General features: G+C 54.6%; 1 protein-coding gene across 2 annotated transcripts in view; it reads left to right on the top strand.

The window, feature by feature from the left end:
• CASTOR2 (cytosolic arginine sensor for mTORC1 subunit 2) overlaps positions 1-12,148 on the top strand; it is a 55,147-nt gene that overhangs the window by 29,157 nt on the left and 13,842 nt on the right. For both annotated transcript variants that reach the window (XM_059038412.2, XM_067013355.1), the window contains exon 2: positions 6,758-6,828. In XM_059038412.2, the coding sequence (XP_058894395.1) occupies positions 6,758-6,828 (71 nt within the window). The remainder of the gene's footprint in view (positions 1-6,757; positions 6,829-12,148) is intronic.

Raw genomic sequence — 12,148 nt, forward strand, 5'->3', positions numbered from 1 at the left:
ATCATCTCAGACTGAAATTCTGCACCCTTTTAACAGTTGCTCTCCATTCCCCTACCCCCCAACCCCTGAGAACCACCCCCTGCTCTGCTTTAAATTGCAAATCCACTTTTTTTATTGGCTCTGCAGCCACACCACCGTCTGACTCACTATTTTATTTATCCACCCATGGCAATTCTAACTGTCCAGTTATTTAAGGTGTGTGTCTCCAGCACCTGAGGCAGTGCCTTTATACTTGAAAGGCACTGAACAATTTGTGATGACTGAGTGACCTAGCCACTTTCGCCTGGGTCTCAGGGGCCTTATCCAGACCTTACCGATTCCTTTTGCCCTACCCAGCGCCTTTTTACAGTCCCGTCTGTGCGTGCCCCCCTAGAATTTGCAAACACTGTTGCCCACACTGTCCGATTCTCCTGGCCACCCAAGACATGAGCAGATTTTTTTCCATCTTAACAGAAAAAGACATTCTTCGGGATTGCCCTTCAAATCACAGAACGTGACGCAGGGGTTCTTTTTTCTAACTAAAACTTGAAATGGCAGCTTCCAGTTGTTAAAAGACAGTAGAAATGAAATGTAAGTAACACGAAAGACCTATTGAAGACCCAGAAGAAGACCCAGATGCAAAAGCCGCGGCTGGTTAAGAGAAGAAAGCCTGACACACACCCTCCGCCTGGCTGTCCTTGGGGAAGAGCCCAAGAAGGCGGGAGGCCACCACGCCCGCCCCAAAGCGCGTCTCACTCGCTTTATATTGCTCAAGGCCCCTGTGCTCTGCTGCAGGAACGCATCGGCGGGGCTGGCAGGGGCGGGGGGTCCCCCAAAGTGGCTCAGACCCTGACCCCTCCATCTCCTCACCGTGACACGCTGCAGAGGAAGATGTGGCTAGACCTCCCTCGTTGTAGACGGAGCGGGCTGCACTCGGTGAGAAACACGCGTGGGTTTCCAGGTGCTGAAATTCAAAATGGGCATTCAGAGGCCCCGCTGGAACAAAGCAATGACGGGTTGCAAATAGGTACCTGGAACATGCTGGAAGCCCGTTCTCAGTCCTGTTTGCAAGGCCTGTCAGGTGTGTGTGAAGGCTCTGCGCTCATTTCATAGCCAGGCTGACCAGGCTCTAATTGCAAAAGGCTGGACTTGTTCTGTGGCCAGGCAACAGGGGGACCTCAGCAGGGTCTGGCTGACACAGGGCACATTGTGACCCCACAGAAAACAGGCCCAGTCCCAGATGGGGTCCGGCCCGCAAAGCTAGCTCCCACCTCCCAGAGACCCCGGTCTTCTGCACAAAGAGACTCCCACATAAAGCCAACTTCTGCTGAGCCCTGACTACGTAAAGGGGTCTTTGTGGTGTCTGGGAAACGAGGAAGGGAGCGCAGGACAGCCTTGCAGGACCATCACCCGGCCAGCGGGGGAGTGGAGAAGGCGAGACGGATGCAGGTAGGAGCTCCCAGCCGGTGGTGATGTGTCAGGGCCACCTCTCTGGCTCCCCCGATCTGGACAGTCCCTGTCCTGAGCACAGGCTCAGATGTGTCGAGTGTCTGTGAAGATTCCTGAGGTCCCAGCACAGCGTGTCAGGGAGCTGAGACCAGGCAGCAGGTTTGGCTCCAGCAGATGCACTGGGAATTTCAGGCTGAGGCAGTGTCTGCCATCATAAACCATCATCTCTTTACTGGCTACCTGGTGGGAGCTGGGTTCCTGGGAAGATGAATGGAGACTCTTCAGCCAAAGCTCGTTGCTTGGCGTCAATGTGTAAGAACCAGTGTTTCAAGGAATCAGAGACTCAGTGCTCCACAGAACCTTGGAGGTGGCTTAATCCATCCTCTCCATTGAGGCAGCATCACTGCTGCAGCCCACCTGCCTGGGGCTCAGCCCCTCAGACAACTGACATCTCACCACCTCCCAAGACAGACAGCCTGTTGGTCTCTGTAGCCCATTTGGCGTTAGAGCTTTTCTTACTGGGAATGCAAGCCAGCCTCCCCGTGGTCCCCCACTTCAGCTGCCTCTGTCCTCCAAGAAGGAAAAATAGCCAACATACTGAGTGCTTACCATAGTCATGCTGGGCATTTATGCTTCAACAACAACCCTATGAAGGAGATATTAAATATTATCATCCTCACTGTACACATGAGAAAACCGAGGCACAGAGAGGTTAAGTAACTTGCCTAAGGTCACACAGCCGTAAGCAGCAGCATTGCTTCCATCCCATGATCCACAACAACCATAGAGATTTAAAGATGGTGGCTGGAATCTTCCCCCAGGATGAAGGGAGTTCCGTGTAAAGTCCCCTCACTTCCTCTGGGCATGCTCCGTGTGGGCCGTGAGGATCTGAACGGGCACAGACTTTCTGGTATGGCCTCCAGTACTATCCAGCACCCATACTCTGTGCACAGAACCCAAGGATGCATTGGCACCCCCTGGACGGGAATTTGGATGATTCTTTCTTTTTTTTTTTTTTTTTTTTTTAAATTAATTAATTAATTTAGGCTGAGGCTCCAAAGCGCAGGCTCAGTAGTTGTGGCGCACAGGCTTAGTTGCTCCACAGCATGTGGGATCCTCCCAGACCAGGGATCGAACCCATGTTGCCTGCATTGGCAGGCAGACTCAACCACTGCGCCACTAGGGAAGTCGGACTAGCATGGCTCTTGGGGTATGTCCTGAACCACAGTGAACCAGGGCCGTCCCCAGAGCTGCTGTTCCCCAGTCTCCCTACTTCATTGCCCAGGACTCTAGAGTTTTGTATCCTATCTATCTGATTGCTCCAGCAGGGCCTGCTGATCAGCCATCACACACAGTTGCACAGGTTGTGCACTGCCCAACTCTAAGGGCACTCTTTACACAGACTGTGCAATGAATGAGCCCTCCCCACCAGAGTTGTGATGTACCACCTGCCCAGCTGCCTGGGCAGCAGATCTGTCTTGGGTTCTGATCAGAGCTAGTTGGGATTTCTGCCTGTCCTTGAAAAGCATCTTCCAAACAGACTCAATGGTTCTGGGATCGTCTCTCCGTGCCTTGTCAGCCAGGCCCCTTGAGGTCCACCTCGCTATGGAGCTGACAGGGTTCCATGTGGCCTGTGTCCTCCCTGCCCAAGCTGGAGCTGGATGGAAACTAGTCCACCTTGAACCTGTCCCTCATTGTACAGAGGAGTAAAGCAGCCCAGGGTTCACCACCCCCAGGTGCCAGGTTGGGACTGGAACCCAGGTCTCTTGACCCCAGGATCTTGGTCCTCTTCCCACTCTCCCAGGCTCCTTTCTCTAACCCTGTTGTTTCATCCTGTTCCTAAGCACCATGTGGGCATCTAGAGAGCAGACACTTCTCCTCCTCCCCGGGTTTCCTAACAGCACTCAGCAGCAGGCTGGGTTATTGCTGGGCTTTGGTCCTCTCTCCAGCTCCTTGTAGACAAAGCACAGAGAGGCCACAAACACTGGGGCCCGGCATCTGGGGTGTTGATCTAGCCACGGCTCATTAGAGAGCGTGGAGTTGGGACTGGAGACTTGAGCACCCCCCAGAGAGGGGGGCAAGTCAAGGCAGTGCCGCACAAGGGCAAGCAGTGTTTGCTCTGATTGGGGCTTCTCTGGCTTTGGGGGTAGGCATGTGGCCACAGTTCACTCTTTCGCTCATCAGACTTTGAGTGTTGATTCTCTGTCCAGCCAGTGTCAGGTACAAGGTGTGTGTACAGAGAACCCACTGTCCCTGCCTGTGAGAGTGTGTGGTCCACTGGGGGAAACAAGTATTACTTGTAATAGAGTGTGGAAAGCACTCAGGACCATCATGTGCAGTTGTTCAGGTTGTACACAACCCAACTCTAAGGGCATCTTGCACATACACCGTGAGATAACTGAACTGTCCCTTCGAGGCGTGATGCACCGCCAAGCCCAGCTGTCCACAGTGGCTTTAACATCCAGACAGGACCACCCCTGTGGTAGGAAGTGAGAGAGAGGAGGTGGTGGAGCCAATCAGAAAAGGTTTCACCCCAAAGAAGACTCTTAAACTGGGTCTTGAAGGATGAGCGGCACGTCTCCAGCCAAAGAAGAGGGAAAGGGGTACCGGGCAGTGGAAAGAATATTTGTCCACCTTTGGGGGCGTGAGGCAAGGAGGCAGGCAAGAGTCGGGGAGTGAGGCGAGGGGAGGCTTCTAGGCAAGCGCTCACGTGGAGGGGGTGGCGGAGAGAGGGGAAAACAGATCTCAGAGCGACTTGGGAGGTAAGATGGGGTGAGCTCAGAGCTATGTAGGACTTGAGGGGGGTAATACTAGGAGAGCAGGAGGCCTGCTCCCGAGTGCGGTGACCAGAGCAGTAGCTGCAGGTCCCTCCGACTGACTCGCCCTCCTGGAGGCCTGCCCACGCCAAGGTGCACGTTCCGAGGTAACAGCTGGCACTCGGGCCCCTGGGGACGGGTCACGTCAACGGCACAGTCATACCCCGTCGGCAGCAGAGGCCGATGTTGCCTTCTACTGGTGGTTATGCCCTCCAGGGTCATTTATATGGTCTATTTCTGGAGCATCCCTCACCACCGAGAGGGTGCAGGGAGCAAGTACCACATCTGTTTGCCTTCTCAGGGCTCTCGGATGACTGGGTGTCCACTCCCCCCTCCCAGGGAGTCTTTGCTTGTGGCAATCTGGTGATTTGAGGGGGGGGGGCTTCTGAGGCTCTTTCTTAGCACCCACGGGTCCCCAAGGAGGAGCTAGGCCAGACCACTGGTTGCCATTCACTAAGTGATAATTTGCCGTTGTCGCCCAGCAGTTATAGATTTCATTTGTCCGGGCAGTAGTTGCAAATTGGATACGGGACAGGCAGGGACAGAGATGTAATTTGAAAACCAAAGAGCTGGAGGGAAATCGAAGAGTGTGGTGCTGCTGGTTGAGCAGAGTGGCGTGGGGGCGGCGGGGGGGTGGGGGGTGGGATGCGGGATGCTACCTCGTTTACAACTCTGGCGAAGCGTTTTCCTCGAAGTCGGGTTCACTGAGGTATGAGTCACATATACAGTAGAAGCTGCCCCTTTTAGGGTACAGCTCTTCGGGTAGTGACAAATGTATATCATCTTGTCACCACCACCGTCAAGAACCAAACACCTCCTTCACCCCAAAACTTCCCCGGTGGCCCTCAAATGTCAGCCCCAGCCCAACCCCTGGCAACCAGGAATCTGTTCTCCATCGTTACAGTGTAGCCTCTTGCAGAATGTCGTCACAGAGTGCGCCTCCTGTTGAGTGTGGCTGTAACTCAGCAAAATGCTCTTGAGGTTCATCCACATTGTTGCAAGAATCAATAATTCAGTCCTTTTCATTGCTGACCAGTATTCCCTGGTGTGGATGTGCCACAGTTCATCCACGTCTCCTGCTGAAGGGAGGACGTTTGGGTTGTTTCCACTTGGGGTGATTACAGATAAAGGCTGTAAACATGTAAAACATTTGCATAAATGTTTATGTAAAATGTTTACATGTAAAATTTACATATGCATGTGTAAACATTTGCATGCCGGCCTTTGTGTGGGGCCGTCTGTTTTCATTTCCCTTGACTAAATACCCAGGAGCAGGGTTGCCAGTGGTCATGTATGTTTCACTCTATAGGAACCTGACAAACCATCTTCCAAACGGCTGTCCCCTTTTGCAGTCCTACCAGTTCCAGCTGATCTCATTACTTGTGAAAATTTAAAGAATAAAGTGAAAAGGGTGCTTCGGGGCTTCTGTCGATAAGGCTTCAGTGTGGCAGGATGGCTGCCAGGAGAGGGGAACCACGGGGAGAGAGAGCCGCGGACATTCCGCCCCGCCCCCGGCAACGCGGCATCCACTTCAGGATTCCTTTCCCATTTTAATCTTCGTAGAAGTGCTGTTCGGGCCCTTGCCAGGCTTGCTCGTCGGGCCTCCTTGGGTCACGGCTTCCTGTGATGGATGGGTTTTACACATCGGGCACGGAGCCCGAGCTGAGCCCCGTACTTGAGATCAGCGACACCAGATAAATCGATGACCACGGGCGGTTTCCCGCACCCCGCCGCCTGCGCGTGCGCCTGGGGTGTTCTGGGGGCTCGTCTAGCTGGACGGGGGACAGGGAGACGGGCGTTGAGGGGGTGGTAAGCCCCTCAGCCGGAGACAGCCTCAAAGCCCAGCCCAAGGGCTGTCTGGACACGGAGCCCAGCGTGTCTGCCAGGTGCCGAGAGCGTGCTCAGGGCTGAGACCAGCAGGAATGAGATACAGACGGACAGAGTGATTGCCAGACCCTCCCTGGCCTTGGGAAATTGATGGTCCCCTTGGTGGGAGGAAATGAGCAACTCACACCCCAGGCTAAGCAGTATCACGAAGGCATCATGTGGCAGTTCAGGGATCCCGGCCGCACGAGCACGATGGCACAGACAGCCACGCCCCTCTCTCCTGCAAGGGAGAAAAGTACCCTAAAGGCTGGGCTGTCGGTTGGGTGATGCGAATTAGGCCGTATGTGTGGGGAGCGGAGGGCATGGAAAACAGTCCATCTGCGTGAGCCCTGCCAGAGCTGCCCTTGGGCCTGTAGGGCACCCTGGAGGCTGGCCGGCTCAGGGGTCCTCAAAGATCGGGGGGTGCAGAGGAAACAATCAGCGTCCCTAGGCCTCTCTGAGTCCTCCTGAGTCAACACTGAGGCAGTGGAGGGAGAAACAAGCAGCTGCCCAGCAGCCTGGGGGGCAGAATTCTGGGTAAACCGGGACACGGCGATGGGGGGGGGCGGGGGCGGGGTGAGGCAGGCGGCTGCCACAGGGTCTGCTGGGACTTACAATACCCTGTGTCTGTCTGTCCGTCCACCCAGGTGCAAGTTCTTCAGTCTGACCGAGACCCCAGAAGATTACACCATCATTGTGGACGAGGAGGGCTTCCTGGGTAAGTGCTTCTCTCCCCAGGGCCTTGGCTGGACTGGGGCCAGCAGTCAGTGCCGGCTTCCCACCCCCCCCTTATTTCTGTCCCCACCTGCTGGTGGCAGAGCTTCCTCCTCTCCTGTGTGCTGGCTGATCCCCTCCGTTTCTGCTCGAGAGACTTTTTCCCAGGAAAGGCCCCAGCGCTGAAAGGGGGCGGTGCTTCCCCAGCCGGGAGCTAAAGCCACCAGGAAGGCAGGGGGCATGTTCTCTGAGACTCCTGCCGCGAGGGAGGCGCTTTCAAAACATCTTCAGTCCTTGTTCGAACAGGACCGTGCCCCAGTCACCATCCTTTTGTGATTTTCCTTTATCTTCCTGCCATCTTTTAAAACGAGATCGAATGCACGGACCAGAGAGTGCGTCATTTAAAAATGTACAGCAGTTCCGTGGTCTTTGATGTTCCCCTGGTTGTGCAGCCGTCCCCACTATCCAACTCCAGAGCACTCCCGTCACCCCCGAAAGAAGCCCTGTTCCCTCCTCCTCCACATGCTTTCAGTTTTATTATTGAAGTTCATTATGTTTGTCCGGCTCTAAAGTAACGGTGAACATTCATTGGTGGCGAGTGCTGACCGATACGTATTACTTGATGAGAAGGTGTTGTGCTTGTCCTGTGATTATCAGTGAGGAACTGAGAGCGGAGGCGGGGAGTTGTGTGTCCAGACTCACCAGCAAAGGAGCTGGACCGGACCCCCCACTCCCCCCGAGAGCTGGTGGTCATTCGGAACTGCTAAGTTAGAGTCTTCCAAGCATGTAGAGAGGGCAACAAATCCAACAGTTTTTAAAACCCTAGCCCTACCCACAAAACAACTACTGGTCACTTTTTCGTGGTTTTCTTTCCGACTTTTCTCAGGCGGTCTGTTTAATTTAAAGAAATGTTTTCACTTAACGTAACAACAAAATACGCTGTGATATCCCAGCCTTTCAGCAGCAGCCCCTGTGGTTGGAGTTGAAGTTGTTTTCATTGTCCTCCAATGAGAAATTTATAAACTCCGTCAGTGCGTAACATGTATCCTTATTCAGGTTGATTCCCAAAACGGAGTCTGAGAAATGGCATCGTGGAGTCAGGAGTTGACTATTTTTTGGTTCTCAATGCGCATTGACCCTCTTCACTGGTGAGAAAGTGAAGCCCCAGGAAGCGGCTTCCCAGCCATGCCCTGTTGTCCTCACACGCACGTGGTCTAGGGCACCAAGTCAGTATGGGGGGCTGGGCTCGGCGCCCCACGTCCCACGGGCCCCCATGCCTCCAAGGGGGGGCGGCTGTATGGCCAGAGCAGGAATGGGGCAGACCCCGCTGGAGGCCCTGTCCCTTCGCCAAAGACACCTGTGTCGTCAGTCACTCACTCATTATTTCATTCATTCATCAGACATTTTCTTTTCTTTTTTTTAATGTTTGTTTATTCAGTTGCGCCAGGTCTTGGTTGCAGTGGGGGGGGGGGCTCCTTAGTTGCAGCAGGCGAGCTCCTCAGTCGTGGCTTGAGGGCTCCTTAGTTGTGGCATGCCAACTGTTAGTTGCCGTATGCATGTGGGATCTAGTGCCCTGACCATTGGGAGCGTGGAGTCTTAGCCACTGCGCCACCAGGGAAGTCCCCATCGGACATTTCCTGAGCACAGGAACCGCAGACCGGAATTTTGCCTTAGCCGCAGCTCACATGAAGAATGTCTGCTCAGGCAACCCAAGCACGTGTTTATTTTCTCATGGGCATTCAGGCCTTTACACAGAACTGCTGAGAATCAGGGCACCTCGGATGTAGAAGGAACACCCCCAGACTGTCTATTCTCTGGGAAGGGATATTCTATCTAATCCACCTCCCCAGACCAGTAACTCTGACTAACTCTCTCCCTCTGAAGGCAGCAGGTAAGAAAACTCCTTGAGCAGGGAGAGGAGAGCAGGAGGCTGCGGGACCTGGGGAGCCAGTTTTGCTGGTCCTGGAAGGCTGTGTTTGCAGGAATTGTCAGTAACCAGGGAGCCGTCCTTTGGCTGAGCTGAGTGTCTGAGTGTCGGGTTATTCTGAGCCAGCCCCGGCGGGGGGGCCGGGGGGGACAGTATTTACTGAGCACCTGCTACATGCCGGCATCTTGCTGAGCCCTGGAGATACAGCCGGAATGAGAGACCCCACCTCCGACCCTGTGAGCCTCAGGGCCTGCCAGCTAATTACACCATTAACTGTGGAGCTGTCATTGCGGTGGGTGCTGTGCAAGGAGGGTGTGGGTGCTGCGAGAGCGAGTCACAGAGGACGCCCCGCTGTGCAGGAGACCCCACAGGAGAGGCCCTCGAAATAGGAAGCAGGACCAGAGCTGAGTCTTGGACCTCCACGCCCACCCCTCCGCCAGTCATGGTAGACGAACACATTTTACCAGCCCTGCCGGTGCTTCTGTCTGCAGACACTGTGCTAAACACTGGAAACGACTCTTATGGTCCTCACTTTATAGATGAAGAAGCTGAAGCACAGACATGTGACGTGTAGCCTGCCCAAGGCCTCACCACTGATGTCATTTATGCATGTTTCCATGGGCCAGGCCCCGGACAGGGTAAGGCAGGGCAGACCAGGAGGTGTAAGGACCAAGCGTCAGCTCCTAAGGGACTTAGAGACCCTGAGGTTCCCCGGAACCATAAACAATGGAGGCGAAGTCTCGATCTGCCTCTCCCTGAACCTTTCTGAGTGGCTGGAACGGAGCCGGTGACAGAGGGGTCATCGGCTTACTCTTTAGTGCTGGGTAGGTAGGACGTGGGGAAGCAGGTTTAAATTATTAGCCCAGGAGGGGCCCAGCCGCTCTGTGACTTCTGAGTCAGGGTCTCGCTTCCAGGCCGTGACTCCTGGTCAGCACATCAGGCTGCTTGGATATCCATTGTTACCAGAGAAAAAACTGTGTACGTATATTTATATTTAAGTAGTAAGTATCTCTCGCGCTTACACTGTGGAGCTACAGGGGAAAACCAGACAAAGTAAGACTCCTGTTCCCGCTCCGCCACTCTTACTGTTAACTGGAGCCCAGCAGAGACCTATCACCTCCTGGGAACATTCCAGTTGCCGGAAGGGTAAAGAGTGGAGACCCGTTTTACAAGTGAGGAAACCGCCATTGACGTGCCCAGAGTCCACTGTGAGTGACAGAGCGGGATTTGAAGCAGGAAACACTTTCAAGGTGGTTCCAGCTGAAATAAGGAGAAAGTGCTGCTCAGAAGCGGTGGTTCCCAGCAGACCAAGGTCAGGAGCAGCTGAGAAAAAGGGGGCAGGCCCAGGGCAGTCTGCTCCCAGAGGGCAGGATTTGGGGTGGGGTGGAGGCTGCAGTGAGAGGTAGCGATGCTGAGTTCTACCCTCTCACCTCGCTTCTGGGGGGGGGTTCTCTCGGGAGACTCCTCTTCAGAAAGGGAGCCTGGCCTTGTGGCTGCCCCGGTGGGACCAGGGAGGGACGCTGGCTGTGTCACACTGTATGAAGGGTGGTACCCCGTCTCCCAGCTCTGCAAATGTTGCTTCTCACCCAAGGGCTTCCCTTGGCCACTGTTAACATCAGCCAGGGTACATGGGTTATTGTTCGCCAACAGTTACCTCCACTGTGAAGCTTTTATGGTTAGAAACCAGCAGCTGTCTGCAATTCACTTGTACGTAAGATGCTGGACCTTTCCTGGGAGGGAGGGGCGATTGTCAGTGACATTAACCAGACAGCTCCTTGTCCGTTGTGGAATTTTAAAGGTTCTTGGCTCAAATGGATGCTGTGTGTCTGTGTGGCCAACAGAAGGGAGGTGCGTGTGTGCATTTGGAGCTTTTACATATTGAATGAGCACTTACTTTGTGCAGTGCTAGGTGTTATCAGGGACCCAAAATAATAGGAGCAGCAGCGCCTGCCCTGACCTCTGGGGAGTGAGCAGAATCCCAAGTTTGCAGTTAGAGGGGCCCAGTGCACATCGGGGGCCCCCCCCACCCATCACAGTCCCCTCATGTGTGTCAGTGTGTTCTGTAGCACACTTGGGGCTTGGTGCCGTGATTGGTCGAAAGATGGAGGGAGGAGGATGTCGAGAAGTAACTCCTGGCCTCACCCAGGGCTGAGAGGGGAAGACCCAGGTTCTATCCAGCCTCTGCTACCTTGTGGGCAAGTTGCTCACTGACCTGGGGCTTCCGTGGCCTCGTCCCTAACACAGGATCACCTCCGTCCCTCCCTCCCAGTTCTGTAAGGTGTGCGTGTGGCCGTATGACATGCGTCAGGGAGTCACGTGCCACCTCCACTTTGCATGTCCACCAGGGCAAACAGCGCGGTGCCCATCAGCACTCCCCGCATCTCCCACCTAGCTCTGAGCTCCTAATTTACCAGTTCAGCAATACCCCCAGCAGGGGTCCCCTCTGCACGAGGTCCGGGTCAGTGAAGGAGCTCGGATCCCAGTCGGGGCCAGTTCTTACTGTCCCCTGAAACCGACCCTCCCTCCTGGTGAGCATTGATGGGGGATGGTGCACACCTGCCTTTGGAGCCTCTCCCACATTGTGTAAAATAACAGCCTGGCAGCTCAGCCTGGAGCTGAGATTACATCTCCCAGGATGGGAGGAGGGGTGGGCCTTGAGAATGGAGTGCCTGCTGCAGGGAGGGCTGCTTCCCTGGAGGGTCCCTCGCATCATTCCCGTGACACCCCGGCTCCCGCCCGCCCACCCCCTTCCCTCGACCTCTCCAGGGCTGCCTCATGGCAAAGTCCTTCCCACGAGATCTCCACATTCTGTACCCCCAGGTGTGGATGTTTCGCAGTGTTGACCTGTAGTGTATATGCTTCTTATCTTTTCATTCCACTCAGTATAATTTCCCAATATCAGATAGCCTTCAAAAGTGTGTTTTCCCAATACTCTTTATATTTTGACAGTTTTCAGGCTTGCACAACCGTTGCGAGCCTACAATTAACACCCCTGTTCCCTCCACCTTTGAGGACAGCTGCTTTCACTTCTTGTCCATAAACAGCGCACACATACATTTATTATTTAATGGACCACTTGAAACTAAGACCTCAGGACAGCTCACCCTGAATACCTGAGCCTGTATCAGCTAAGAATAAAAGCCCTCTCCTTGGGCTTCCCTGCTGGCGCAGTGGTTGAGAATCCGCCTGCGGATGCAGGGGACACGGGTTCATGCACCGGTCCGGGAAGATCCCACATGCCGCGGAGTGGCTGGGCCCGTGAGCCATGGCCGCTGAGCCTGCGCGTCCGGAGCCTGTGCTCCGCAACGGGAGAGGCCACAACAGTGAGAGGCCCGCGTACCGGGGAAAAAAAAAAAAAAAAAAAGCCCTCTCCTACTTACCACACCTACAGAATGAG

The sequence above is a fragment of the Kogia breviceps genome, chromosome 14, assembly GCF_026419965.1.
Source record: "Kogia breviceps isolate mKogBre1 chromosome 14, mKogBre1 haplotype 1, whole genome shotgun sequence".
Classification (NCBI taxonomy): Eukaryota; Metazoa; Chordata; class Mammalia; order Artiodactyla; family Physeteridae; genus Kogia; species Kogia breviceps.